This window comes from Loxodonta africana, chromosome 21, assembly GCF_030014295.1.
Source record: "Loxodonta africana isolate mLoxAfr1 chromosome 21, mLoxAfr1.hap2, whole genome shotgun sequence".
Lineage (NCBI taxonomy): Eukaryota > Metazoa > Chordata > Mammalia > Proboscidea > Elephantidae > Loxodonta > Loxodonta africana.
In genome coordinates this window covers 50,608,403-50,634,968 of record NC_087362.1, presented here as the reverse complement: position 1 = coordinate 50,634,968, position 26,566 = coordinate 50,608,403, and the positions used below count along the sequence as shown (strand labels likewise).

Below are 26,566 nucleotides of genomic sequence, written 5' to 3'. Positions count from 1 at the left end.
CTGCCACCATGAAGCAGTAAGAATAGCAACAGTACTGGTGAGTGGGTTCACACACAGGGGTACCACAAATTGGGACAACACAGAAACGTCTACACCAGGCAGCCCAGGCCTCCAGATTGAGGACAAGTTTCCAGGCACCCCTTACCCGTCTTCCTGGGCCCAAAGTTTTACAACATCTTGTTGTACAGCTTGAGCTTGTCTCCTGCCCCCACTGACTCGGTGGAGGGGACCTGGAAGGGACCACAATGCCCTGTTGATCCTGGCCTGAGGCCTGAGCCCTGCCCCCTGTGAGGAGGGTGGAGCTAGCAACTCTCCCTCTCTGGGCCCATAAGCAGGACAAGGTGGAACAGAGGCCCCCTGTTGGGTGGGAGACGGCCAGCCAAAGAGCTAGGGCGAGGGCACCTCGTGGTCCTGGTACTTGCAGCCTGGCCTGGCTCTTGAACTCTGACCCTTGATTTTCTGGTTAGCGGGGAGATAGACGGGCTGAAGGTTCCTATGTGTGGGAGTCCCTGCATGGCATCACAGGGTGGGGGGCATGTTGTGGCTGAATCCCCTGCATGAGTCTCCCTGTGATGCTCCTGTTGGTATGCGTCATTGTGTTTAAGTGTGTGAGGGCGGCTGCATCACTGAGGGAAGAAGCTTGTTGTCATGGAACCCACAGAGAACATCACCGTGACACCAGAAGGGGGGTAGGATCTTGGGTGTCTTGTCTCCACGTTCCCAAGTCACTGTGACACCTGGCAGGTAATCAAGGCAGCCAAGTCCCCAGTCCCACGTCAGTGGCCCCTGCAGTTCTCACAGCCTGACTCACTGCCTGGCTCAGTCACGGGCTCTGCTCCAGGTCCTCGCCCCTCTGTTCCTAGCCCCCTTACTTTACTCATCACCCCGCTATTCTCAGGCAACTCTTCCCCTTGACCCTTGGAACTCAGTCAGCAGGGCAGGCGGGGACATTTAGCACCTGCCTCCTGTCCCCCACTACTCCTGCTGACCCAAGGGACACTACGGGTGGGGAAGAAGGGGTAAGCTGCGGGGAGGCTTAGTGAGCGCCTCACACACTCACACACATTCAACATGCACATCACACAAACCAGACCTGAACACATACACATGCATACATACACACATGTGCATGCATGCACACATACATGTGTGCATACACACACATGCCTGATGGAGTGACAGGACTGCTAAGCGGTCTCCCAAGCTCAGGAACACTGATCTTGCCAGGTAGGCCCCCCAGAACCTCTGCAACCCTTTGGGTCCTCTCACATGTCTGAGGCCCTCTCATTAGAAACATGTTACCCTGCAGCAGCAGGATGCTTGTAGGTTAGGTCATAGGAAGAACCTCCACCCTGAGGCCCAAGCTAGAGTCCGGGGGTGGGTGTAGGTGGGTGTGGGTGGGGTGGGGGTCTCTGAGGTCCCAAAGCTGTTTCTTTCTTTGAGGGTGAGTGCTGGACTGACCTCTGGGCCTCTTGCTTCAAGAACCCTAATCACTGGGGCTGGAAAAAGTTTAAAAATATCTTCATGTTTACATTCTTTCCAAGCCTGCCTCCTGAACATCAGTGCTGGGTCCCTTTGATCTGGCCCTGTGCCTCTGGACAGGGCCTGGGAGAGGGGGAGCAGAAGCCCCCAGCTGGGCGTACCCCATGACCTCCTCTAGGTCCAGACCTGTGAGACCCTGGGAATCACAGAATGATAGAGAGCTTGGAGCCAGAAAGGAGCCAAAGTTGGAGGGGGGTGTCTTGCCCAGGGTCACCCAGAAGGGCTGGGGCTGGGCCAGGGCCCCTCTCACATCCTCTGGGCCTCATGTGGCCTCTGGGGAGTGTGTACGAGTGTGCAGCTGTGGGCATCTGTACTGTGCCTTCCCTTGTAGTCCATGCACCGGGGACAGCCGTGTTTATTGAGCTCCTGCTGTGCCAAACACGTACTGCAGGGATTATCTCATGTAGTCCTCCCAAGAGCCCCATGAAGTGAAATCCATTTTATCAACAAGTAAACTGAGGCTCAGAGAGGTGAAGTGACTTGCCTGGGACCACACAGCAAGAAGAAGGCAAGGCACGGATTGCATACTCTTCTGCTCACACTGAGCCACCCAGTTACCCCTAGTAATCCCCTACCTTGCCCTAGCAGGGCCTGGCCCTGCCTGCAGAGTAAGGCCCACCTCACTAGCGCGAATCCCCACAAGCATGCACTGATCCACCGCCAAGCCCAGAGGCCAGTGTCAAACTCAGATTTCATGCCCTCTGTGACCCAGGACAAGCCATGCACCATCTCTGACCCTCACCTCCCTCTATAAAACAGGGCTAAGAATGGAAGGAGAGGTTTATATCAAAGATACTCAGGGAAACTGAGCCCTTGTCCCCAGGGAAAGGGATTGTAGACTAGTGTCAGTCCCAGCAGTGACACAATCACAATCAGGAAGTGGCCCGGGGCCTGCAGGCCCAAGTTAGAAGCCCTCAAACTGGGACAGAAGCCTTGATTTTCCCTGGTATCCTGTCATCTACCCTTTCTTTTGTTGGTTCCTCTGTTCACCAACCCACCCATCCACCCATCCATCCATCCATTCATCTACCCACCCACCCACCCACTCACCTGTCCATCCACTCACCCACCCACCCACCTATCCATCCACACACCCACCCATCCACCCACCCACCTATCCATCTATCCAAGAACAGGGATTCAGAAAGCAGGTTGATTCCAGGGTTCTAGCTCAGGTGCTGCATCTCCCTGGCTGTATGAACTTGGGAAGATCCCCCTCCTCTTTGAGATTAACTTTCTCAGCTTTCCAAGAAGAAGCTGCCCTGAGTGGTCTCTAAGGCCCTTTTGGGGGATCTTGTGGCAGCAGGGCCAGCTGGAGGCTGTGGACATTTCTAAACAGGCAACATGGACCTCAGTTAGACAGTCCTCCCCTGCACTCTGATTGCAGGACTCTGAGCTGCAACCCTTGACCTCCCTGGCCTTCAAAATCCCTCTTGGGAAACAGGGCCAATAACCTGCCCTCACAAGTCAATGGAGGATGAGATGGGCTGCTGCCTTCAAAGAGCTTTGTACCCTGAGGAGTTCTGAGTGGGTACATGCCGAGAAGAGGATCCTGGGAGGGGCAGAGTTGAGTAGAGCCTCCAGTGGGGGTGTGTGGGCACTGGATGGCTGGGTCAGGCCTCAGAGTTGTACCTGGGCTGGAGACAGTGGTCGAGGCTCCCAGGCTCCTCCAGGCCAGCCCTCTTGCCTGACCCATCACTCTTGGCTGAGCTTGGCCCCTGTCCCACAGAATCTGCCAGGAGTGGAGAGCTTATCTCCTAAAAATAGGGCCTAGGCCCCATAGAAGTTGTTTTTCTCCCTTCCCCGTGATTTACCATCATCAGCTCAGGGTGCCTGGGACGGTAAGTCCCACCCTATCTCCCCAGAGACCGTGGGGATGGAGGTGAAGGGGTCAGCACATGGTTGGGATCAGTCAAGGGTCAGGGATTGGAGGTCGATCTGGACGTGCAGTCAGGGTTCAGCAAGGCACCAGAGCTGTGGCTTAATCTCGATCCTGAGGCAGGGGAAGTTCCAAGATGGCCCGTGGGAGTTTCTGTCCCACCCTAATGGTATCCATTTGAATGACTCCTCCTTTTCTGGCTTTCTGAAGCCCCCCAGTATGCATTTTCCAGCCTGTGTGTGAAACCCAAAGGTACCTTGGCACCTGCTGAGGCAGGGAACCCATCCTCAGCCTCACCTCTCCTGTTCCAGTCCCATGGGCCCCTCGAAGTTCCTGCCTAGACCCCCCCTGAGACTTGGGGACCTCAGTCCATCTTCGTGTGCAGATGATTCAGGCACAGGGACACACAAGGTTGTACCTTCCCATAGAATATGACGTCCAGAAAACACAGAAATGACCCTCACAAGGATACCCGTCCCCAACCATCTCCTGGACAGGGTGGCCAGAGGGCTACCGATGCCAATGGAAATGACTCCCTGTTCTGGCCCTAAGGTCTCACCAGGAGCCCATATGATGCCCCTGTATCCCCCAAGCCCCTAGCCCTTTCTGTACAGCAGGAGAAGGGGAAGGGACGAATGGGTAGGTGTGTGCACTCTCACACATGCATGAACACGCATACATGGACACTCAGACATGGGCATAGCAGTCCCATAGGGCTCTTGCCCAGCTCCCTGAGCCTTTATTATCTGGCAAACATGCCACCACTTGGAATGCTCCCATGGGCAGCCCATAAAGCCCACGTCCAGGCTCTGCAGACATGCCTGGTGAGCATCAATGACTCCACCTCAGGGCAGTTGGAGGGGTGTCTACTTTGTCCTGGCTCTGGCTGCATCTAGGGTGCCGGGCCCCCTCCCAACGGAATTGGACGGAGCCAGACCAAGCTCCCAGGCTGGGTGCCTGGACCATTCAGACTGCCACCTTCAGGGGCACGCTGTCCACTGGCTGGTCCAGGTCCTTCTTCCTTGACAGGGCCAAGTGGGTGAAGATGAGGATGAGGAAGAAGCCTGAGGGGCCCAAGAGAGATGGATCAGTCCTCAGAAGAGGCTGTGGGACTAGTCTGTCAGCAGCGACTTCCTGCTACTGGTATTGGTTTCATAATGTGGTGAAGTTTCCTAGACAGAGTCCCCAAGGCTGGCCTGGGTGACTCTGTGCTCCCCATGTTTGGAGAAGCCTGACTGCTTGGCCTGCCCAGCCCTCACTAGGCCTCTGCCCCTTGGAGACTGCCTTAGCACACCCAGCCTCCTCTTCTCTGAGGGATAGGTTGGGTGAAGATTGTCTGGGAGCCAGTGAGTTGTCCCCTGGACCTCTGAGAGAAAGGCACATTATAGCAATGTGCTAGAACTGGCAAGGAAAACCACCCACCCATTTAACCCTCCCCCCAAAATTAGGGGGAGCTAAAGAAATAAAGGGGAAGGGGAGTGGGCTTGGACTGAGCAATGAGGCTAGAAGGACCTGGGCTCTGCCACACTCTGGCTGTGTGACCTTGGACAATCGCTTAACCTCTCTGAGCCTCACTGAGATCATCTGGAAAATGGGAAGATGCCAGGATCTACCTCACAGGGTTATGAAGAGGAGTCAATGAAATTATCCATGTGAAATGCTTGGCACAGGGCCTGACACACAGTAAAAGTGGTGTTATCAATAATGATGATGACTGTGGTAACGGGCCTACAACCTGGGGACTAGGAGAGTTGGGGGGCACTGATTACCCAGATGCCATGGTTCTAACCACCCACTGCCCTCCCCCCATAGGAGCTTAGCCTCTATTACCTATCGCTGCCAGGGTGCCCACAAGAATGCCCACAGCCGACAGCTTCGTGGGCATGCCCTTCATACGGCCCACCTTGCGCAGGCACTGCCCCTCCACGTTGCACCGACACACGACCACTGGGAGCAGGGGAGGAAGGTACCGAAAGGTAGGGAGGGCCCTCCAGCTGCTCAAATTCCCCAGCCAGGTCCAGCTGGCTGGTATGTGTGCACATGTATGTATTCATGTGTGTGGGGGGGTACATGTTCCTCAATGTGTGTGCCCAGCCACTAAGGTGCAGATGTGCACAAGCATATGCTGTCAGTGTGACCCCAGCCCCCTCCCCCTGCATGGTACAGCTTAGCCCACCTCAGGAACCCCAGGCTGCCAACTGTGGCTGCACCTGGGCCCCTGCCTCACCTCGGACCAGGAGCTGCCACATCCGGTCATTGTGGCTGACAACTACAGGGACTACGTGTTCCTGTGGTTCCACCCAGTGCAGGGCCAGGGTAAGGTAGGCATGGGAATCTGTTGGGTGGGCAAGTGGGTGAGCAGGGCCACTGCCCTAGATGGGCCCTGTGGGTAAGGGAGTGCTTCTCCCAGGCCCAGGCCCACCCACACAGTGGAAGGGCATCTTCCTTCCAAGTGCCACCCCCTCCCTACTTGGCTGCAGCCTCTCTCCCTCCCTCCACACACCATTGAGTGCCTGGAGGCGCCAGTCCCGCTGCACTGTAGGGTTGGGGCCGAGGGCAAAGCTGTAGGGCCCCTGCTCGCTGGCCAGGTTGGAGTTTCCGCTGGCTCCATTGATGACCACTCCTTGGCTCTGGCGGGGTGTGCAGAGGTGTCGGGCAGGCACAGGAGCAGGAGGCAGGGCCAGGGCTGGCTGGGCCTTCAGGAAGTGGAGCATGAGGGTGGCAGAGGTGCTCAGTCCCGGCTCATCTGCACAGGAAGCAACAGCTCTGTGCTGGCCCAGGTCGTGGTGGGGGTAAGGGTGAACTCTAGAATTCCTGGGCTAATCTTCTCCTCCCTACCCCACCCGGTCTCCCCCCTCCTGCTGCCACTGCCACAGCCCCTCAGCCTCTCGCTGCTGATCCTCTTCCCGCAACATCCCCCTACACTCTGCCCCTTTTCCCCACTCCTGTCATCACCCCCACACCAGTCTCTTCCTCACAATGCGCTTCCCCCTTTACTGTCCAAACAGCTGCCAGGTCCACTGTGCCTTACTGCTGCCAAACCTGTTCTCACCACCACTCGCCACCACCACCACTGACACCAGGGCCTACTAGGTGGGAATGCCCTGCACCACAGGACAGCCCAGCGCAGAGTCAGCACTGCCCCTCTGACACGCCCACCTGAGGCCAGCACTCCAGCTTGGCATCCTATCAACAACCAGTGTTCACACCTGGCCTCAGTGACCCATCCAGGCTTACCTCCTGGCACGCAACCCAGCCTGACTCGCACCTCCCCAGCCCTGTCCTCTCTGTCTCCAGCCCCATACCCTCTGTTCCCAACCTGCCTCTGAAGACAGATACCCTGAGAGGCCATCCAGGAGCTAAGGGGCAGGGTTGGGGGAGATTTCAAGTGCCAAGCTAGGAGTCTGGTCTGAGAGGTTGGACTGGGTGGGGGAGGAAGAGGCCAAGCCTGCCCGCCTTGATGTAGACCCATTCTCAAGGTCTACCTTGACCTTGTCTTTGCCCCTCCCTCCTGTCTGGGGTGAGTGGATGCCTGCAGGGAAGGGCAGGTTGGGTGGGCGCTGCCTGTCTGAGGCTTGCTCTCACTCCCAGAGGTCCCCACCACTATCTGACTATACCTGCATCCTGGGCCTCCACAAGCACTGTGTATGTATCCCCGGGCTGGATGCCCTGCAGGGGCCGGGCTGTGTGCACCTCCCCAGAGCCCTCCTTGATGCAGAGCCAGCCCTCTGAGTCATTGACCAAGGAGAACCTAGGGCCCAGAGAAAGTGAAAGGGGAGGGAGGCACTGGGACCACACTTTAGGGACTTACATAGAGACTCCCAGGGGTGTGTAACCTGCCCAAGTTCCACATCCTCTCTGTGGCTCAAGGGTGGCAGCAGTGGGCAGGTCCCCAGTCCCTCTCCCCAGCTGCAGAGACTGGAAGGGTGACTGTGAATAGGGACAGAGGGAAGCCTGGGGGGACAGAGGGACCAGGGGTGTCTGTGGGTCTGACAAAAAACCCAAACCAGGAGAGGAAGAGCCTGATTCAATGGGGGGGCTTGAACCATGGACACGGTGGGTGGGACAGGAACTATTAGAGCCTGGGGGGCCTAACTCCACTTTGGTGGTCCCAGAATACCCCACAAAGGGGCCTGGGTCGGGGCAGAGCCTGGAAGCAGCCCCCTCTCTGCCACAATCTAGGTGACAACCTGGGGGAAGTTCTGGTCCAGGAGAGCAAGGGGAGGCATAATCTGAGGTTCCACGGAGTTCGAACACCCCCCTCCACGCCCTGCCCAGCCCACCCAGTCCTGATTTCACCAGAAGTTACTACTTTGGCATTAGCCATGGTTTGAGGAATATTCCACGCCCTAAATAATGTGACTGAGGCCCCGGGGCCATCCCTGAGGGGCAGGGCTGATTCAGTGTAGGTAAGGCTGTTGGCTCACCTGAGGGGGCTGCTCACGGAGTCTGAGGGCTGGATGGTCAACAGGAGGGAGCCGGCTGGGGTGCTAACCGGGACTCTGGCCTCATAGCTCTCCTGGTCCAGCTTGGGGGGTGACACCACCCTCTCCACCAGCACAGTCACTGTGGCTGTGGATCCTGGACCTGGGTCTGGCCCCACCAGATTGGCCACGCTCCGCACCACTACCACCAACTTGTAGCTTGGAGCTGCCTCATAGCTGAGATTCTGGGATCAGGGGCCCAGGTCATTGGAGTGGGCATGTGTGCATGTATGTGCCCCCCAGCCCATCACCCATCAGCCCCTTACCTTGCAGAGCTGGAGTTGGGCGTGACCAATATCTGGCTCCCAATCAAGACCAAAGGTCCTCTCCACATCCCCTGCCTCAATGGCAAAGTTCATGGCTCGGAAGGCAGGCTCAAGGTCAGCATCAGTGGCTATGAGTGTGGCCACAAGAGTCCCGGGCTCCGTGTCCTCAGGGAGGCTTATGGGCCCGATCTGGAGAGATGGGGAGAGCCCATGAGCCCCATATCAGCACCCTCCCCAAGTTCTTTTCCCCTGCTCTTGCTTACCTGGGAGGTGGTAAACTCAGGGGCATGGTCATTGATGTCTGTGATCAAGACAGCGACCTCACACGTGCTGCTGAGGCCTGAGGCAAGGGAGGACATGTTGGGGAGGCCAGGGTAGGAATGGAGGGGGGCAGGGAGCCAGGTCACTATCAGGGCACTTACCACCCTCTGCTCCTGCCAGGTCAACGGCGAGCACCTGAAGCAGGATGTTCTGGCCAGCTTGGAGTGGGGCAGCCCCCAGTGTCATGCTGCCTGAGGTGGGATCCAGCTCAAAGGCTATCTCCTCTGCCCCCTCCTCAGGCTCAGGGATCAACAGTTGATACACAATATGGGCGTTAGGGGAGCCAGGGGCATCTGCATCCTCCGCGGAGAGTCTAATCACCTCTGTGCCTGCAAGATAGCACCCACCTGTGTGGGACTACAGCCCAGGCGGGAGGCCCACTTCTCTTTTATGCTGGACTGAAACTGAGCTCATTTGCATGTGTGTATGTGTGTTTTGGGGGATGGGACACTGATATGGTGACTGAAGCTGGGCCCCCATTCTAGAGAAAAGCGATGGGATGGTTCACAGGGACCTCACCTCTCCTCCCATTACCAACAAGGCCCATAGCCCACCTGGGAGGCTGAGCTCAGGGATGCTGATTGGAGGGCCACGTGGAGGGCAGACAGGTGCATTGTCATTCTCATCCATCACGACCACCTGCAGCTCCAGAGGTTCTGCATAGTCCTCACCATGTGTATTCTGAGCCCACACCTGGAGCAGGTACTGTAGTAGGTAGTGGGGGGCTTCAGAGGAGAACCAAGAGCCATCCAGCCTGATCAGGGTCTGGGTTCCCTTCCAGTGGCTAGCTCCAGCTCTTTTTGGTTTGCTTCCACTGTCTCAGTGTTTGTGGGGGATGTGACATCCCAGAAGCCAGCCCAACAGTGACCAAGTGCCCCCAGCTTCCCGCTCACCTCACCTCAGCCTGGGATTCTCGGTCCAGCTCCCTGGTCACATAGAGTTTCCCTTCTGTGTCCACTTCAAAGGGTCCAGGAGGCTGGCTTTCCAGAAGGTAACGTACACCCCCTCCACTCCAGTGTACCTGGAAGGGGACACAGAATGAGGGCACCTCAGGCCAAGGGGCAGGAACAGCTGGTGCCAGCCCTGTGCACCAACTGCTTTGGGGCAGGGAGCCAGTGTGACCCCAGGCAAGTTGCTACCCTACCTGGGCCTGGGTGGGGTTCTTTCTGTTTGGAGGCACTTGTTATTGTGGAAACTTCATGGTGGCTCTGCCCTGGTCCAAGCCTGGGCTGTGCCCAAAATGCCTGAATGACCAGGTTACTTAATTTCCTGCCCTCTCAGACTGGGCCTGAACCCAGGGCATTCCTAGAGGAGGCCTGAGACATTTCTTGTCAGGGTGGCAATCCCTGTGACAGCAAGAGGTAACAGCTGTTCTAAGGAAGTCTTGGGCAAGCCCAGGAGGTCAGAGCACAGAGCCATGACTGCCAGAGGATAGCAGGTGAGGGAGTGTGGATCTGTTCCAAGGCCTTGAATACCCCACTCCATGGTGGGAACTGATGGGAATAGTGGAGGAAGGAGCATATGCGGGGAGTACCAAGGGTCAAGCTGGGCCCCGACTCCAGGTCTCCACAAGACTCAAGCCCAGCTGTACCCTCCATGGGGATGCTTCAGCTACTGACAGCCACTTACTCACCTGGGCAATGAGGTGTGGGTACAGGGCTTTGAGATTCTCTGCCAGGTGGATGGGCTCTAGAGGCACCCATGTGTTCTCTACTATGGAGACATCTATGGTGGCTGTTGCCTGGTGACCTGAAGCCTGGTCGCCCATGTCCTTGACCTGTACCAACAGCTGGTAGTGCCCATCCAGGGTATAGTCTAGGCTGGTGCTCCCTAGGAGGGGTAGGGTGGTCAGCTGAGAAGGAAGCTAGGGAGCAGTGGCCAGGGCATCCTTCTCAGCAAGGTGCCAAACACAAAGCTAGACACATGGCAGGTGTTCAGGATGTTCTCTTGGCCAAGGGATAAGAGGAAGAGTTTTTAGCACTATTGTGGGCATCAAACCAGGACCTCGCAGTTTGCAAAGCCACTTCCATATCTATCCACACAATGAATGGTTGTGAATGGATGGATAGTAGATGGATGACCAGGATGGAGCTGGGGTGTGGATGGGTGGATAACATTTTAGATGAATGGATGTTTAGCTAGGTAGATAGATGGGGGTTTGTGTGGTTGAATGGGTGTTTGGGTAGATGGTTGGGTAGAGGGACTGCATGGGAGGTTGGGTAATGAATAGGTAAATGGGTGGCTAGATGGGTGGGTATATGATTGGCTTTTCTTTCCATCCCCAAGCCATGCCTTTGGTCTCAGCTCCAGGTCCAGGCCCCTCTTGCCATCAGTCCCGAGGTCTCCCAGCAGCATCCTTGGCTATAGCCCCTTAGACCTCTTCTATCCTGGTCCCTTTGGCCTAGGTCTCCAGAGTGCAGGGCTGAGGTATTCCACTCACAACAGGCATCGTCACTCCATGCATGGTCCTGCCCTGAAGCCTTTTGCCTTGCTTCTCTCTCCATCTAGAATCCTTTTCCTTCCTCCTTTATCTCTCAGACTTCAACCCATCCTATTACAGCTCACGTGCTACCTTCTCCAGCTTTCCTTGACCTGCCCTCTCCATCACACTCAGGCTCACCCTGGGGGCTGAGGGCCAGAGCCCCCAGCTGGGGCTCCAGCTGGAACATGTCTGTGAAAGGCTGGGCTGGGACCTGGCTCAGGATGTGGAATCGTAGATCCGAGTTGGCTGTGCCTGGCTCATCCCCATCCGAAGCCTCAAGGAAAAGGAAGGGAGTTCCTGGTATTTGGGGGGAGGGTAAACCATAAGAGATGGAGGGAGTAGGGCGAGTCCTCTGTGCCTTCCTTTCTCTCTCTAATCCTTTCTCCCATATCCAGCATCCTATCAGGACTTTGAAGGTGAGACAGGGCTTTTCACCCCACTTCTCGGATGAGCAAACTGAGGCCAAGAGTGGATGTGACCCCCTTGAGAACCCTCAGCAGGGTAGGGGGCAGGAAGAATGGTACAGAAGTGGGAGGGTTCACCTTGGACCCTGGCTGCCCTGTCCCCACGATGACTCTCTGGGCAACTCTTTGCTCTCCACTCTCCTCAGGGCCAGTCTGACCCTGCTGTGATCTGGCTGCCCTAGTCACTTACCAGGCCTGGTGCCCTGGCTCAGCTGAGCTCTGTAGATGACCTGGGAGAAATGGGGCACCTGGTCATTCTCATCCTTCACGTGTACCAGCACGGGCTGTGGACCCCACAGGACATGTCCAGCCTCAGTCTCCAGGGTCACCTGGCAGGGAAGGGTAGTCAGTGCCCAGCCTGCCTTCACTGCTGTCTCCTACACCTGGCCCAGCCATACCTGCAGCCGGTACTCTGCCTGCTCCTCTCGGTCCAGGGCCCTGGTCACCAGCAGGAAGCCAGACTCTGGATCCACAGCAAAGGGGCCTTCAGCCACCATGCTCAAGTCCCCTGACAGCACAATCTTGCCCTCGGCCTCCTCACTGTGCAGCGGCAGCTGATGGGGGAGTTGGAGCCAAGTCTAGGGGATGCCAGCTCCACCCAATGGCCCCATTTTACATGTGGGGAAACTGAGACTCAGAGAGGGCTGGCACTTGCCTGAGGTCACCTACAAAAACCCAGTGCCGTCCAAAGTCAGAGCTTTTCGCCCGTAACTGATGTTCCCCAATACTCCCTGCCCTTCAGAGAAGTATTTTATTCTTTAACTTAAAGCTCTACTTTCCTCTGGGATTAAAATCTTATTAGTCATTAACACTGTTACACCACATACTCTCTGAAGAGCAAGGTTTAAAAGAGAGCCAGAGCAAGAGAGAAGAAAGGGGTGCTGGAGATTGGGGAAGCAGGAGGTTGGGGAAAAGGGGGCAACCCATCCAACTCTCAGACTCACCTTGGTCAGGTACAAAGGGAAATTTCCACCATAGTTTTCCGGGACTTCCACATACAGCTCTGCAGGCTGAGCCTCGAGAAGAACCTGTGGGAGAATTCCCTCCTTATTCCCAGGGGCTATCTCCCTGCCTAGGGGCTGGGGATCCAACAGGACATGGGAATTTTTACCCCTTCACTGAACCTGGCCTCACCTCAGCCCATCCACCCTGATCCCTCAACAGGCCCATAGCCAGTTTTGACGCCCCCACCCCAACTACTCCCACAGTCAGTGCAACTGGTCTGGGTGGAGTGGGGGCATGGATGCCAACCCCAAGGCCAAGACCTGAAGGAGGGGGGTATGGCCCAGCTCACCTGGGGGACAGAGAGGCAGAGCAGCCACAGCCAGGCAGGGACCATGGTCAGGATAGACCTGAGGGTCATGGTGGTATGAATACAGGCCAGATCACTGGAGAGAGAGCTCTCCCATGACCGCCCCCAAGGCATCTCTGCCCTCATCCTCACTCAGCACCAGGCCACAGCTTCACCAAGCCTAGAAGGTACAATTTTTCCAGCTGCCTTTTCTTCCTCTGTAGTCACTATGGGGTACGCAGCCAGGCCTCTTCCTGCCCCCTGCACTTCTCTTCTGCCCCAGCAGCTCTCAGGTCTGCTCCTCCCCACCTACCCACTTGGACACTGTCCTCCACCCACCCCCACCCTTGTCTTCTGCCTCAGTCCATTCCATACACACAGCCAGAGGAAACTCACTTCAGACTGGCCTCCTCTCTCTCCCCTTGAAGGGCCCAAGGCTCCCCTTGGCCTGCAGGGTAGTGTCCAAATCTTGGCCAGGCTCACCCAGGCCCCAGGCCCAGCCCCCTTGCCTCTTGGCACTGGCCCCACAAGGAGCTCCATAGGAGTTTCGCCTTCAGACTTTTGTCTCCTTCCTACCATAGTCCCCCTGTGCCCACAGATCTCAAAGCAGGTAATTTCCCAGCAGACCCAAAAAGTCACAGAAGTTCGAAGCTGGAAAGACTCTGACAACTCTGAGGGTCACTTCCTGCCATTCTCTCAAGTTGCTGGCAAGGCTTGAGGAGGGGCAGGGCCTGGCCAAGGTCACCAAGGACTTGACCACAGAAGGATTCCTCCTGGAACAGAGAACTCTTGGCTCAGGTTCTCCAGGGTCTGCTGCCTCCAGACACAGCACCCCCAGGGCAGAAGTCCACCCTCATTGGCATTTTCCGGCACTCAGCATAGGGCTAGACACACAACATCAACAACCACTCCAAGGTGGACCCCTGGGAATTCTTCCCCAGGACAACAGGATGATGGGACAGTATTTCTTAAAGCTGGTATCCCTGCCCATCGTAGTCCTTCCCTCACCACCGCCCCCAGCCCGGGCCTTGCCCACCCCTCTCTTCCCAGCCCCTCACCTGCCAGTGCCTAAGGCTGGGTCCCTTGGTCCAGCTGCCAGGTGAAAGGGCTCCTTCTCCAGGGAGCTCTGGCCAGGCCAGGCCGGGTGAGGTAGGGCAGGGCGGACACTTGAGCAGGTAGGCGGTCCAACCATGCTTGCTCAGAAGTGGAAAACACCACCGGGCCCACAGCAGCAGGCCAGGCCCTGCCCAGTCCCCCAAGTTACTCATTGACTTTGGAAAGCGAGGAAGGGCTGCTCAGCATCCATGACTGCCAGCCCCAGGAGGTAGGTAGATCATCCGGCTGGGTGAGCACTCCCTCCACCCTGACACAGCCCAGGGGCTCTCTGTGCGCCTCTGGGCTTGAACAGTAGTTCTTTTTCTGTGGCCCCGGACTTGGCCCCGCTTCTCCCCCATGCACCGGTATCTGCAGCTGCACCTTTACACCCTCTGTTCATATAGCCTGGAATTCTCTTCCCACTCCTTCATCTGTCTGCTGAACACCTGTTCATGCTTCTGTACTCAGCTCAAATATTTCCTTCTCCAGGAAACCTTCCCTGTGCTCCCAGGCTGGTTCAGGAGCCTCCTCTGGGAGCGTCTCTCCTTCCATGTACTACCTCTATCAATGCACAGAGGATACCAGATTGTCATTGTCTGTCCCCTCCATCAGACTGCGAGCCTCTCTGAGGCAGTACTTGAGGACTCAGCAGTGGCCTGGCTCTCGCAATGCCATGACAGCTCCTGGGACAAGGAGCTCAAAGTTGCACATGAACAATGAATGAATGGGCAGTGCTCAACCTGAAGTAAGTATTCCCGGTGGGACAGCACCCTATGATCTCCCCCTGAGCCTCTACAAATCCTCACACTAGGCCCTGGCCAGGGACGGGGTTGGACAATGGACTGTCTCGTGGCTTTAAGAAGGATAGAGAAGTTTGAGCCAGCCCAGGTGACCTTGAAGGAGTTGCAGGGCTCACCAGGGGCCCTTCCCCCAGTGAGGGCAGCCAAGCAGAGCCAGGAGAAGCTTCTGAGGCCTGAGAATCAGAGGGGAGGAAGAAAGGTAGGGAGGGTTGGGGATGCTGGCCTCCAGCCTCCCCCTCCCATGATCTCCTTCACGTCTGATTAGTCTCTCTCAGGCTGGAAGCTAGGTGGGGGCTCCTCATCTGGCCCCACCTTGTCTGCCACAAGCTGATGGTTTGCCCCAGGGTTACTCGGGCACCCCAGCCTTCAGTGCTATGGTGTGTGGATGTTGAGGGGGTATCGCAGGTGCTGAGCTCCCATTATGTCTAGGCACCACTCTGAACACATACCTTCATTATTCCACCCACTCCTACTCTGACTGGGGCATCGTCCTCATGTCACACACTGGGGCTCAGAGAGGCTGAGTGGCTTGCTCAGGGTCACACAGACAATAAGTGGTAGAGCCAGGAAGGCCTGTGTTCCTCTTCCGGCCTTGGAACCTTCATCTGTTCCAAGAAAGCCATACCCTCCACCTGCCCAAGGTACGTTAAGGGGGCTGTGGTGGGAAGAAGCAGCAGTTTGAGCAGTTAACACTGCCGTGGGGGGCATGTGGGTTTGTCTCAGAGGTACCCTCCCAACACATACACTGAGAAGGAGCTGTAATCTGGGGTCTAATCAGGTTGTGAGGGCTGCCAGGGTCTGTGGAATGAATTAATGGAACCAATGAAGGAATGCGTGGACCCTGGCCTGAAAACTTCTCAGAAGCTGTCTCCCACTTTGACCCAGACTGCTTCAGGTTTTGGAGATGGAAAGATCTAGATACCAGGCCCCATTCAGACACTTCCTACCCATGGGATATGGGGCAAGTGCTTCAGTTCCCCAACTGCCATCATCAAATGGGGTTGCTCATTCCTGACACCATGTAAATGAATTCCTGGCAGGCCCCCTGTGCCAAGAAGGGCTAGGGGCCATGGAGTCCCCTCCTGGAAGGAGGGTGGGTGGGGAGACACGCACGCCTCCAGCTACATGCGTGCCCACGTTTCTAGACAAATCCAAGGCCTCTCATTCGGGGCAGGGTGGGCTCCACGGAGCTGTTCCTGCCAGGACCCAATTAGCCAGTGCTGAGCATGGGATGTTCTGGTTCAGCAGGACACTCACTGTGGAAAGAAAAGTGAGGCCCTTCTCATAGCCCAGCCACAGCCAGGGGCGGGGGAGCCATCCTGAATCAAGTCCACTTGGGCACGCCTCCCTCGTTTCCACCTTTAGGCCAACCAGCCACTTCCTTCCCAGCTCGGAAGTCCTGAGGTCTTCCACAGGTGCTCCACCTCAGCTGATTCCCAGGCCCTCAGGAGGGAGCAAGGCAGAGACACCAGTCCAGGAACTTATCCGATTGTGAGATGAGAGGCAGGACTGTGGGCCCCTCACACTTCCTCTGTTTCCCTTATGTGCAGGTGGATAATTGGAACTCTCTATCAGCTGGGCAATGCCAGGCCCCATTGCAGAAGGAAAAGGACCTGGATAGCAGGAGCCAGGAACAGTTGTGTCTACTGCTGTTTCCACCTTCAACCAGGCCTGGTCCCATGCTGTACGCTCTGCCCCAGCTGCCTAGGCCCGGAGCCAAGTATTAGGACAAAGCCACACACCAGGGTGGGGCAGCAAGCCTTCATCCCTCAACTTCGGGAACGCTTCCTGCTCCTACAGCCCCCAGATGGGAGAAAACACAGTCGACAGCCCTGACCTATCAGGAAATAATCTTTATTACAAAAATCTGCATGTAAACAAATAGCCACCGCACTGAACAGCCTTCCTCCTGGACATGCACACCACAGGTGTGGACAAAGGTGGAAGTCACAGCTGGCTCCCACACACAGGCCTGCCCCCACTCCGGCCAGAGGGCCAGGCTACCCCACAGGATGGGCTCAGGCTTCTGCCTTGAGGCACACATGGGCCTGCATGCACTTCTTTGTGGGCCCAGCCCTTACTGGCCTCCGGGAGCCACATTCCCGGGCATCATTGTCTGTCCATGACCGTGAGATGGGGGACGCCCAACTGGCAGTTCTTAGAGGTCCAGAGTCTGAGCTAGCCCTGAGGCATCTAGGGAGGCTTGGCTGGACCGGCCCACCAACCCGCCCATCTGTCTACCCACTGCAGTGAGTGCTGTGGGGCCTAGAGAACCGAGAGGTCATGGCAGGACTTGGACTTGGCACGAAAGGCCATCTTGCGGCTGTTGCGTGCTACGATGCGGCCCAGGAAGCGCTTCGCCTTCTTGCCAAGGCTCTCTCGTCTCCGGGTACCCGCCTGCCGCCGGGCATTGGCCTCTTTGCTGTCCCTGCGAAGGCGTATCTGGCGCACAACGCCCTCAAACAGCGCCTGGACGTTGTGGTGCAGAGCAGCCGATGTCTCGATAAACTTGCAGTCAAAGACCACAGCGCAGGCCCGGCCCTCTGGTATGGGTGGGGACAGGCAAGGGCAGTGAACAAAAGGTGGGTGGATGAGAAGTCACTTCGTGGCTAGGGTCCTCCCCAGAAACACGGAGAGCCCAACTCCTATACTGAGAGTCCCGGGCACTGCTGGGCCACCCAGTAGGTAGAACATGCCTACGTTCAGGGAGCCCACAAAGTGGTGAATAAAACAGGAGACTCATTTATTGAAATAACCTGATATCTGCTATTTAAACAAGGGGCCCTGGTGGCGAAATGGTTAAGCGCCTGGCTGCTAACTGAAAGGTTGGCAGTTAGAACTCACCAGTGGGTCCACAGGAGGAAAGACCTGGTGATCTGCTCCTGTAAAGACTATAGCCTAGGAAACCCTATGGGTCTGCTCTACTCTGTTATACAGGGTCGCTATGAGTAGAAATTGACTCAATGGCACACAACAGATATTTAAACAGAAGTACCATAGTAGTCAACACAGGAAAAGAAGGATTGTTTTGGACTGCTTTGTCCTTGGGTCTTATATTGTAATGAATGACCCGGTTGAATTGGGGGTGGAGGGGTCCGATATCAACAAGTCACTGCTAGATTTCTGAGGTATTCAGTCCTGGAGCCCACAGAGGAGGGTGCTGAGCCCAAGACGAGAGGGTTCTCCTCAGGGGGAAGCATACCCCAAGACTGGCCCAGGCCTGGAACCCTAGGCTCTGACCTCATGGCCTGGTTCCCTGTACTCCCCTCACCCTTCACCAGTCAGGCCAGGGCCAAAGGGGGTAAGAGAGGAGGGCCCCGAGGCGCCCTAGCTCAGCACCCAACAGTATCCACCTTCCCTGTCACACTCGGCCTTCCTCAGCCCAGTCTCTGGGAGTCCTGCAGGTGGGCAGCAGGTGTCCCTCCCACCCCGAGCTTTCTTCCTGGATGTTTTTAGCCACTAATGATCCCCAGGGACTTGAGCTGAGCCAAGACTGAGTGGACCACAGCCCAGCCAGGATCTCCCTCCCTCTCCAACACTCCCCTCCCTGCTCACCATCCACGGAGACCTCACGAGAGCGCACCAGGTCGCTCTTATTCCCCACGAGGATGATGGGCACATCATCTGTCTGCCGTGCCCGTCGCAGCTGGACCCGCAGCTCTGAGGCCTTCTCGAAGCTGCCCTTGTCCGTCACGGAATACACGATGACATACGCATCCCCCATGGCCATGCAGTGGCCAGGCAGCCAGCAGTCCCCATCCTGGGAAACACAAATACAGTCCTGCTCAGCAGTCCCCAGGTCCTAGCCACAAGTCTGTCTCTCCCAGCAGGCCTTTACCCCCAGCCCACCTCTCCAGCCCCTGCCCTGGGTCTCAGTCTCCATCCTACCTGATCCCAAATGTCATAGACCAGGAGGGAGGCCTCTTCTCCGTCCACCATGATGGAGCGATCATACGTGTGCCCTAAGCAGAAGACCAGTAGCCAGGTTACCTGCTGGATGCCCAAAGTCCCCAGTTCCAGGCTCCCTGTTTTTGTTTGTTTTTTTTATTTACTGTGCTTTAAGTGAAAGTTTACAAAGTCAGTCTCATACAAAAAGTTAAACACACCTTGCAATGTGCTCTTAGCTGCTCTCCCCCTAATGAGACAGCACAGCCCTCCTCTCCACCCTGTATTCCCCCTGTCTTTTATTCAACCAGCTCCTGTCCCCCTCTTCCTTCCCATCTCCCCTCCATACAGGAGTTGCCCACATAGTCTCATGTGTCTACTTGCAGACTCCCTGTTTTGGTCACATCCTCCAGCTCCTCCCCAGAGCCCTCAGCTCTCCTCCCCACTTAGAGATGGCTGCCATGTGTCTCCTGATCCTGGGCAATTCATGGGGGCGGGTAGACAGAAGCGACAGGGCTGGGAAGTGGGGGATGGGGGCATAGTGTGCCCGTCCTCCACCGAGACACCCTCCCCCCTAAGCTACCAATGTCCTGAGTTTCAGTGCTCCCTACCCTCCTGCTGTCTGGGCCCGGGAGTGGCTCTGACCACAGTGGCTTAAGTTAGAATTGAGAATGTCACATTCCTCTGGGAGCCCTAAGTGACCAAGGGCTCCTCCCCTAGGAATTAATTCCCTCTGCCTGAATTCTTGCTGACCCCGGCTCGGGGAATGTCCTGTCCCAACCCTTACCCCCATCCCACAGAGGTCATATGGGAGCACTGCACCCTTTACTCTGGGAATTTCTTCTGCTATGAATGGCTTGAAGTTCCTTCTCCCTTACTTTCCCCATCTGTGAAATGGGTGGGGAGAGGCATGATTCTGAAAGCCCTTTGGACTCCCACGTATTTGTCACTTTTAGTCCAGGTCCCCAGTCCCCTGGCTCCCAGACCTGCCCCTGGGATTTCCCCTTCCCTGACCTGCCCAGTCCTTTACCTGCGGCCTCGGCCTCAGGTCCCTCCTCTACGCCACCAAAGATGCGGGCCAGAGAGCTCTTGCCCACGCCAGGCGCCCCCAGCAGCAGCACCTTGTACACGCTCTCGTCTGAGTCGCTGCCCCCCGAGCTGAGGGAGTCAGAGGAGCCCTCTGGCCAGTTCAGCCTTGGACCCTGGGTCTCGGTCCCGGCCGCCGCTAGGGCGCCTGGAGACAGCGCCGCCTGCAGGTCGCGCTCATCCACCGGCATGCTTCGGCGGTGCAGAGGGGGCGCCGGGCCCCAGGGTGTGCTGCCCCGACGGCGCTCGCGCTCCTGGCCTCCGCCGCGGCTCCCGCCTGCTCCGCTGCCGCCGCCATTCAGGGTCATTGCGTCCGGCGCTTTCTGGGGGGGGGAGGGGGGGGCCGGGAACCAGGATGGCCGCGTGAGTCGCGGTGTCATTGGGGTGGAAGGCCTGACCCGGGACGCACTGGCCCAACCCAGCCGTGAGGGATCTTGCGCCCCGACCCGTGGCCCGTCCCAGCCTGGCCCATCCATCCGAAATCCAGAAGGAGCGGCCACCGCTCCCCCGGCTTCTGCGGGACACTCACCCAGTCGCACACGCGGTCAGGACTCGGACCTGGGCTCGGACACAACCCGCTCGCAGCCCCGGACTCGGACACTCCGACCCTTGCCGCTGCGGCCGCCGCCTTCTCAGCTGCGCTAGGTCCCAGCTCCAGCGCCGGCTATTTAAGCCTCCGCCCTACCCCGCCCTCGCCCTCGCCCCCGGTCCGCACTCATGCGGGGGCGGACGGGGGCTGACGTGTCTATCCACCCCCACCCCAGGGGAATCCCCACCCTCGGTCTAGGACCTCAAACCCACCAAGACCCCGCCCCCCAACCAGGGGTGAGCTGCTGCCTAGCAACACTAGGGCCCCGCAGACGCTGGGATCTGAGTGGGGTGGGGGAAAGGAGGGAGTGAGGAAGGGGAGGAGAAAGGGGAAGGAGGAAGTGTGTAAATGGAACGGGGAGGCTGTGAAGATTTGAGTGGGGGGGGAAGCACCGTGTGGTGGAGAGACTATGGGACCAGCCAAGGGCGGTAACTCCCCACTGGGGAAGATTTAGGCCTGGTCCTTTAAGAGTGAATTCTCCCTTCCCCCTCCCCCAAGCCTGGCCTGTTTCCCAAGTCCTAGGGGAGTGGAAGAGTTGAGTTACGGGCTGAAGACTTCACCCTTCTCTGCCCATGACACCCACTGCCCGCCCACCCAGACCTAAAGTAGGGGTCCTAAATCCTGGCATCTAGCCTCAACACCTGTCTTCCCACCCCCTTCTCCTCCTGAGGAATTGAAGATTGTCCCTGCTGAGCTTACCCTTGGGGTGAGGGTTGGTGTTACCCCATGAGCCCCAGGGGGCCCTTGGAGGGCTATTTGGAGGGGATGAGGGAGGTCACCTGGCAGTGTGTTGCAGGTAGAGGTACCTGCTTGAGTTCTGAGGAAGGGACACCAGTGAAGGGAAAGGATGAACTCAGTCTCCACCCCACCCCCACGACCCCCCAAGGAGCTTCCTGCAACTCTGCTAAAAATACCTGGCCCTGCCCCTGGTCGTTCTGCTTCTGGGCTGGAGGTTGCCCAGAGTTGGGGAAATCCAGGGAGGCAGGAGCCAGATGCCAACAGGAGCAGATAGGGCTGAGGCTGGACCAGGGTCAGGGCTAGATCCAGCCACTTCAGTCTTCAATGACTCCCTCCTTCCCTCTAGCTCCAGGCTGGGTCCGCTGTCCAGGGCATGGAGGTTCAGACTCTCACCCAGGAGAGGCATAGTGGCAGAGTGTGGTCAAGGTGGAGGGGCGGGGGGGAGGGTGTCTCAGCTACCACTTGGTGCCACCACTGCCCAGAGCTCACTCCCCTTTGATCTAGGGTAGGGACTGGGACCATGAGCTGGGGCTGGGGGCGGGGGGGGGGGGATGCAGTGGGGAGGCTTGGTTTTTAATCCTGGCTCTGCCTCCAGCCTGCTGGTTTTCTCTCCCTCCCAGCCTCCAGATGCCCACGACCTATTCCCCCCTGTTCATCTCTGAGCTGTATGAGGATTAGAGGCAGACAGACTGTGAAGTGCTTCCTGATGGGGACCTGCCAGACTCTGAAGTTTATGACAAGTATGGCAGGGGACACCACGTAGGGCTCAGGTGACATCAAGGATGGGCTCCAGTTTGCCGTGGCGACCTGGGCCTGGTTCTCTAGCTGCTACATCAGTTTTCTTAGTAACACCTAAGAGGGTCTTCAAGAGAGGAGGACTGGTTGGGTTAAGTGTTACGGGCACTCATGTGGGCCTCTCCTGTTCTTGGCAGCACCTACCAAGGTAGGCAAGGGCTGGCTGAGGGGTAGCCTGACCATTCGTGTTCTTTCCATGGTCCTGGGAGTCTTGGGGAACCTGGGTGCCCTATGTCGGCTTTGGTCTCCTGGACAAGGTCCACTGAGAAGAGGGAGTGGTAGGCCAGGCCTCCTGTCAGAGGATAAAGCCTCAAGAGCCAGCAAACCCCCTCCCATCAGGAATCCTGGCAGGGCTGTTTACGCAGCCCCATCTACCCAACCCCACACCTGGCCTTGCTACTGAAAAGAGCCCTGGGTGTTGGGCAGAGAGCGGGTGTGGGGGGTAGCTGTGGTTTTTCTCAGCAGGGCCCGTGCAAGGAAGCCAGGCTGGGTTTCCCCTCTAGTAATCTGAGCTCTTGACCTCAGCAGTGTTTCTTCATCACCAAGGGAACTGCATCCACACAGGGCCACTCAGGCCCCAAGCATTCCGGTGGCTGCCTCAACAGGCCACAGAGATGCCCACCATGAGCCTAGCTATGGCCAGAGAACCCAGGGGCCAAGACCAGGACATGACCATAAGACATCCCCCCTCCCACCACATGGTCCTCCCAGCTCTCTGGGCTGAGCTTGGTTGCCTAGAAGGAGCAAACTGAGGCTAGAACACCCCTAGACCCAGGAGGGGAAGGGCACAAAGTTCCTGCGCCCTAAAGCTTGCCATCCCTCCAGCCTCTGTGGAATCAAGACAGTCCAGGTTTCAAATCCCAGCTCTGCCCCTTGCCATTTCATCTCTGCTCATTTATTCTAAGCCTCAGTTTCTTCCTTTGCAGAACAGAAATAATGAGATCTTCTTAGAGTTGTCATGAGACAAAAATGACATGACATGCAGAGGTAAAGTGGTTGGCACAGGCCTGGCACATAGTAGTATCTCAATAAAATCATTTTTATCATCAGCATCCTTGGTTGGACTGGACAGAATTGAGTGAATCCATGGGCCCTCTCCTGATTCTTCTCTCTAGCAGTGACTTCCGGAGTCGGGTAGTGATCCCAGGAATAATAGATATCCCACCCCCAAAACCCATCTTCTCTCTGTGGGATCCCACACCCTTCCCCCTCAGGTAGCAAAATGTTGCAGAGAACTTGGCTGGACTTCATTATCCCCAGTTCTCCTCAGGCAACAGCCCCTATGCCCCATGATCCCCATCCTTGTATAAGACTCAATCCATTCATTCATTCCATCAAACTGTGCGAGGCCCTTGACTGGGGACAGGATGATAAGCAGCAACAGACAAACCCCATTTTAGCTATGATTTGTGGTTCCTATTTTGTAGACACAATAATTGAGGTCTGAAAGGTCATAGGCCAGAAAAAGCAGAGCCAGGCACACCTGGCAGAGGGTGTTTCAAGGGCCTAAAACTTTACTACCCTTCTATACCTGTGTCCTCAGACAGCAGCTGGAGTTCCAGAAATCTCCCTGGGCACTGGCCCAGGATGCACAGATTGTGTCCCTGCAGACAGCTAGGGGCCAGGCACCATGAGTCAAGACTGACAAAGGGATATGCCAGCTGTGGCATGAGCAGCTTAGTGTTTCTTGCCCACCATGGACTGGATGTCAGGCGGATCAGCTGAGTAACTCAGTGACCTGCCTTCCCCATGAATCCTCTTCCCCCCAGCTGAACACAGACACCACAGCCACCTCAAATAGATTGGAGCTATCAGAACAGAGGTGCACATGTGGGCAGGCCTGCAGGGACGGAAAAGCTTTGTCAAAAAGGCTCCCTGGGTTCTGCAGGGCCCCAGTAGTCACCCTGTTCTCTGGCATACTCAGCTTCCTCATCTGTGGAAATGGGGGGTATGATGTCAGGAAGATCACCTGAGACAGGCCCAGCTCCATTTTAAACCTCCACACAGCAGTCCCAAGTGATTGCCATGACTAGCCCCACTTCACAGACGAAGAAACTCCATGACAAGGGCTGATGGCTTCACCTCTCTGAGCCAGGGCAGCCAAATTCAGAACCTCATTCTTGGTCACTAGGTAGAGAAGCCACCCTCTCCTGGAAGTGGAGATGGCATTAGGGCTTGGGACGCGGGGGGGGGGGGGGGGGGGTGGGGGGTGGGCCTAGCCTTCCATCAAGACAACAGCGCCCCCTGCCAGTAAGCCGTACCTACCAAGCTGAGTCAATTCCGGCCCATAGAGACCCTGTAAAACAGAGTAGAACTGCTCCAGGGGGTTTCCAAGGCTGTAAATGTTTACAGAAGTAGACTGCCACATCTTTCTTCCACGGAGCAGCTGGTGGGTTCAAACCGCCAACCTTTCAGTTAGCAGTCGAGTGCTTCGGTTCCTTTTTACTACCTAGCTGGAGGCCTTGGGGGAGTCAATTACCTATTCCTTTTTAAGTATTAATAATTACTTATTTCCTCACCTGCAGTGTTGATAATAAAGAATAGCAACTGCCACAGAGGGCTGGATCGATAATTAACTTGCTAGATAGAATTTGTAAAGCCCTCGGCCTGATGCCCACTCTCAGGACAGGCTCAGTGTTGTTAGCTGACCCTCAAGAACAGATTTACTAAGTGCCCTGGCTCCTTGCTGAGGCTTCCTTAGGCTTTTGCCTTCAATCACATCTGAGGCTCAGGAGGCATAGGATGGAGCACAGCAAGTCTGTCTTTTTTAAAATATTATTTTATTGTGGTAAAATATATGTAACAAAAATTTGCCATTTCAACCATTTTCAAGTGTACGATTCAGTGACGTTACACTCACCATGTTGTACAACTATCTTACTAACTAGTTGCCATCAAGTCCATTCCCATTCATGGCAGCCCCACGTGTGTTAGAGTAGAACTGTGTTCCACATGGTTTTCAGTGGCTGAGTTTTTAGAAGCAGATCATGAAGCCTTTTTTCTAAGTTGCCTCTGGGAGGACTCAAACCTCCAACCTTTCGGTTAGTAGCCAAGGACATCAGCCGTTGTGCAACCATCACCACTATTTCTAAAAGTTTTTCATCACTCCAAACAGAGTAAGTCCCCATTCCCCAACCCCCCCAACCCCTGGTAACCACTAATAAACTTTAATCTCTAAACATTTGGCTATTCAAGAGATTTCATATCATACAATATTTGTTCTTTTGTGTCTCACTTATTTAACTCAGAATACTGTTTCCAAGGCTTATCCATTTTGTAATATTATCAGAATTTCATTTCTCTTTATGGCTAAATAGTATTCCATTGTATAGATACACTATATCTTCTTTATCCATTCATTTGTTGACACTTCGGTCCTTTCCACCTTTTGGCTATTACGAATAATGCTGCAAGGAACATTGGAGTACCTGTATCTGTTTAAGTCCCTGCTTTCAAGCTTTTTGTCTATACCTAGGGATGGAATTGCTGAGCCCTGGTGGTGTAGTGGTTAAGAACTACGGCAAGCTACAGCTGCTGATCAACAGGTCAGCAGTTTGAATCCATCAGCCACTCCCTGGAAACCCTATGGAGCAGTTATACTCTGTCCTATAGGGTCGCTGAATCGGAATCGACAGCAATGGGTTTTATGGTAATTTTGTGTGTAACTTTTGAGGGACCACCAAACTCTTTTCCACAAGGCTGTTATCATTTTATGTTCCCACCAGCAATGCAAAAAGGTTCCAATTTCCCCCACACCCTTGCAAACATTTCTATTTTTCTGTTTTATTTAATAATAGAGGGCAAGCCTTCTTAGTATCCCCCACCTACAGAGAGAGAAAGGACATGAGGCAGGGAATCATGGCTACAGGGCTCCTAACTGGCTGAGCCAAGGCCTAAGTCCCACAGTATGTCCTTGTGACCAACTGTGCCAGGGGCAGGCTGGCCCCAGACCCGAGTATATCACTTCATGGTACGGAGCTAGGGTGACACACATCTCCAGGAGACTGATGAAGAGGGTGCCTCATGTGCCTTTCAACAGAGAAATCTGATGTCACTGCCTTGACCAGGGGACTGGACTGAGCATCACCAATGGTGGGACAAGCTGGGAGCACACACCTACCAGTAGATACTAAAGGATACACATAACCCAGGACAGGGTTTTCACACACACACAAAAAAGCAAAACTCAAACCTGAACTCAATCAGGCCTTTGGAGCAACTTCCAGTTTACAGCGAACACTGAGGACAAGGGAACAAATCAGAATGTAGGCCTTCTTCAGGATAACCTCCCAGGGCTTTTCAAAAAAGTCAGTGCCAAGAAAGACAAAAAAGATGGGAGTCGGGGCAGGCAATTTTAGAAGAGGTTAAAGAGATTTAGCAACCAAATGATATACATGAACCTTGACTGGAACCTGATTTTTTTTAAAAAGGAAAAGAAAATTATGAATGATATTTTGGGGAAATTCATATTTGGACTGTTGGGGAACTGCTGCTTTTTTTGGCCAGATAACAGCACTGTGGTTATACAGGCTTACTCCAAGGAGACACGGCATGAAGTACTCAGAAGTGAAGGGTCATGTCTCTGCAGCTTACTCTTCTATCTATTTATATACATACACAACATGTTAGCAACGGTTGAATCTAGGTGGTGGGTATACAGGTGTGTTTACTACACTCCTCTTTCAATTTTTTTTATGCTTTTAACTTTTCCTAATCAAAACATTGGAAGACATTTTAAAAAATAAACTGTACCTGCGCTTCATCAACCCACCTTGTACAGGCACTCACTACCACCACCCCATTCCAAGCTCTGAGTGACTCCACAAAAATGAACAACTCCAAGGCATGC

At 55.6% G+C, this 26,566-nt stretch overlaps 2 protein-coding genes across 2 annotated transcripts; both read right to left on the bottom strand.

The window, feature by feature from the left end:
* Positions 1-2,681: 2,681 nt before the first annotated feature.
* On the bottom strand, positions 2,682-13,921 carry CDH16 (cadherin 16). Its single transcript, XM_023556494.2, has 17 exons — positions 13,788-13,921; positions 12,383-12,551; positions 11,837-11,992; positions 11,629-11,767; positions 11,113-11,271; positions 10,126-10,322; positions 9,391-9,513; positions 9,047-9,197; positions 8,594-8,821; positions 8,435-8,511; positions 8,172-8,360; positions 7,849-8,090; positions 7,039-7,172; positions 5,925-6,167; positions 5,649-5,756; positions 5,252-5,368; positions 2,682-4,485 (listed from the first exon to the last, which is right to left on the bottom strand). Exons 1-17 carry the CDS (start codon positions 13,919-13,921, stop codon positions 4,388-4,390), a joined length of 2,664 nt encoding a protein of 887 aa, XP_023412262.2. The 3' UTR covers positions 2,682-4,387.
* Positions 13,922-14,127: 206 nt separating this feature from the next.
* RRAD (RRAD, Ras related glycolysis inhibitor and calcium channel regulator) lies at positions 14,128-20,246 on the bottom strand. The gene is made up of 5 exons (XM_003417148.4): positions 20,125-20,246; positions 19,540-19,918; positions 18,513-18,586; positions 18,180-18,384; positions 14,128-17,167 (listed from the first exon to the last, which is right to left on the bottom strand). The coding sequence occupies exons 2-5, from the start codon at positions 19,901-19,903 to the stop codon at positions 16,890-16,892; spliced, it is 921 nt and encodes a 306-aa protein (XP_003417196.2). The 5' UTR covers positions 19,904-19,918; positions 20,125-20,246; the 3' UTR covers positions 14,128-16,889.
* Between the last annotated feature and the right edge of the window lie 6,320 nt (positions 20,247-26,566).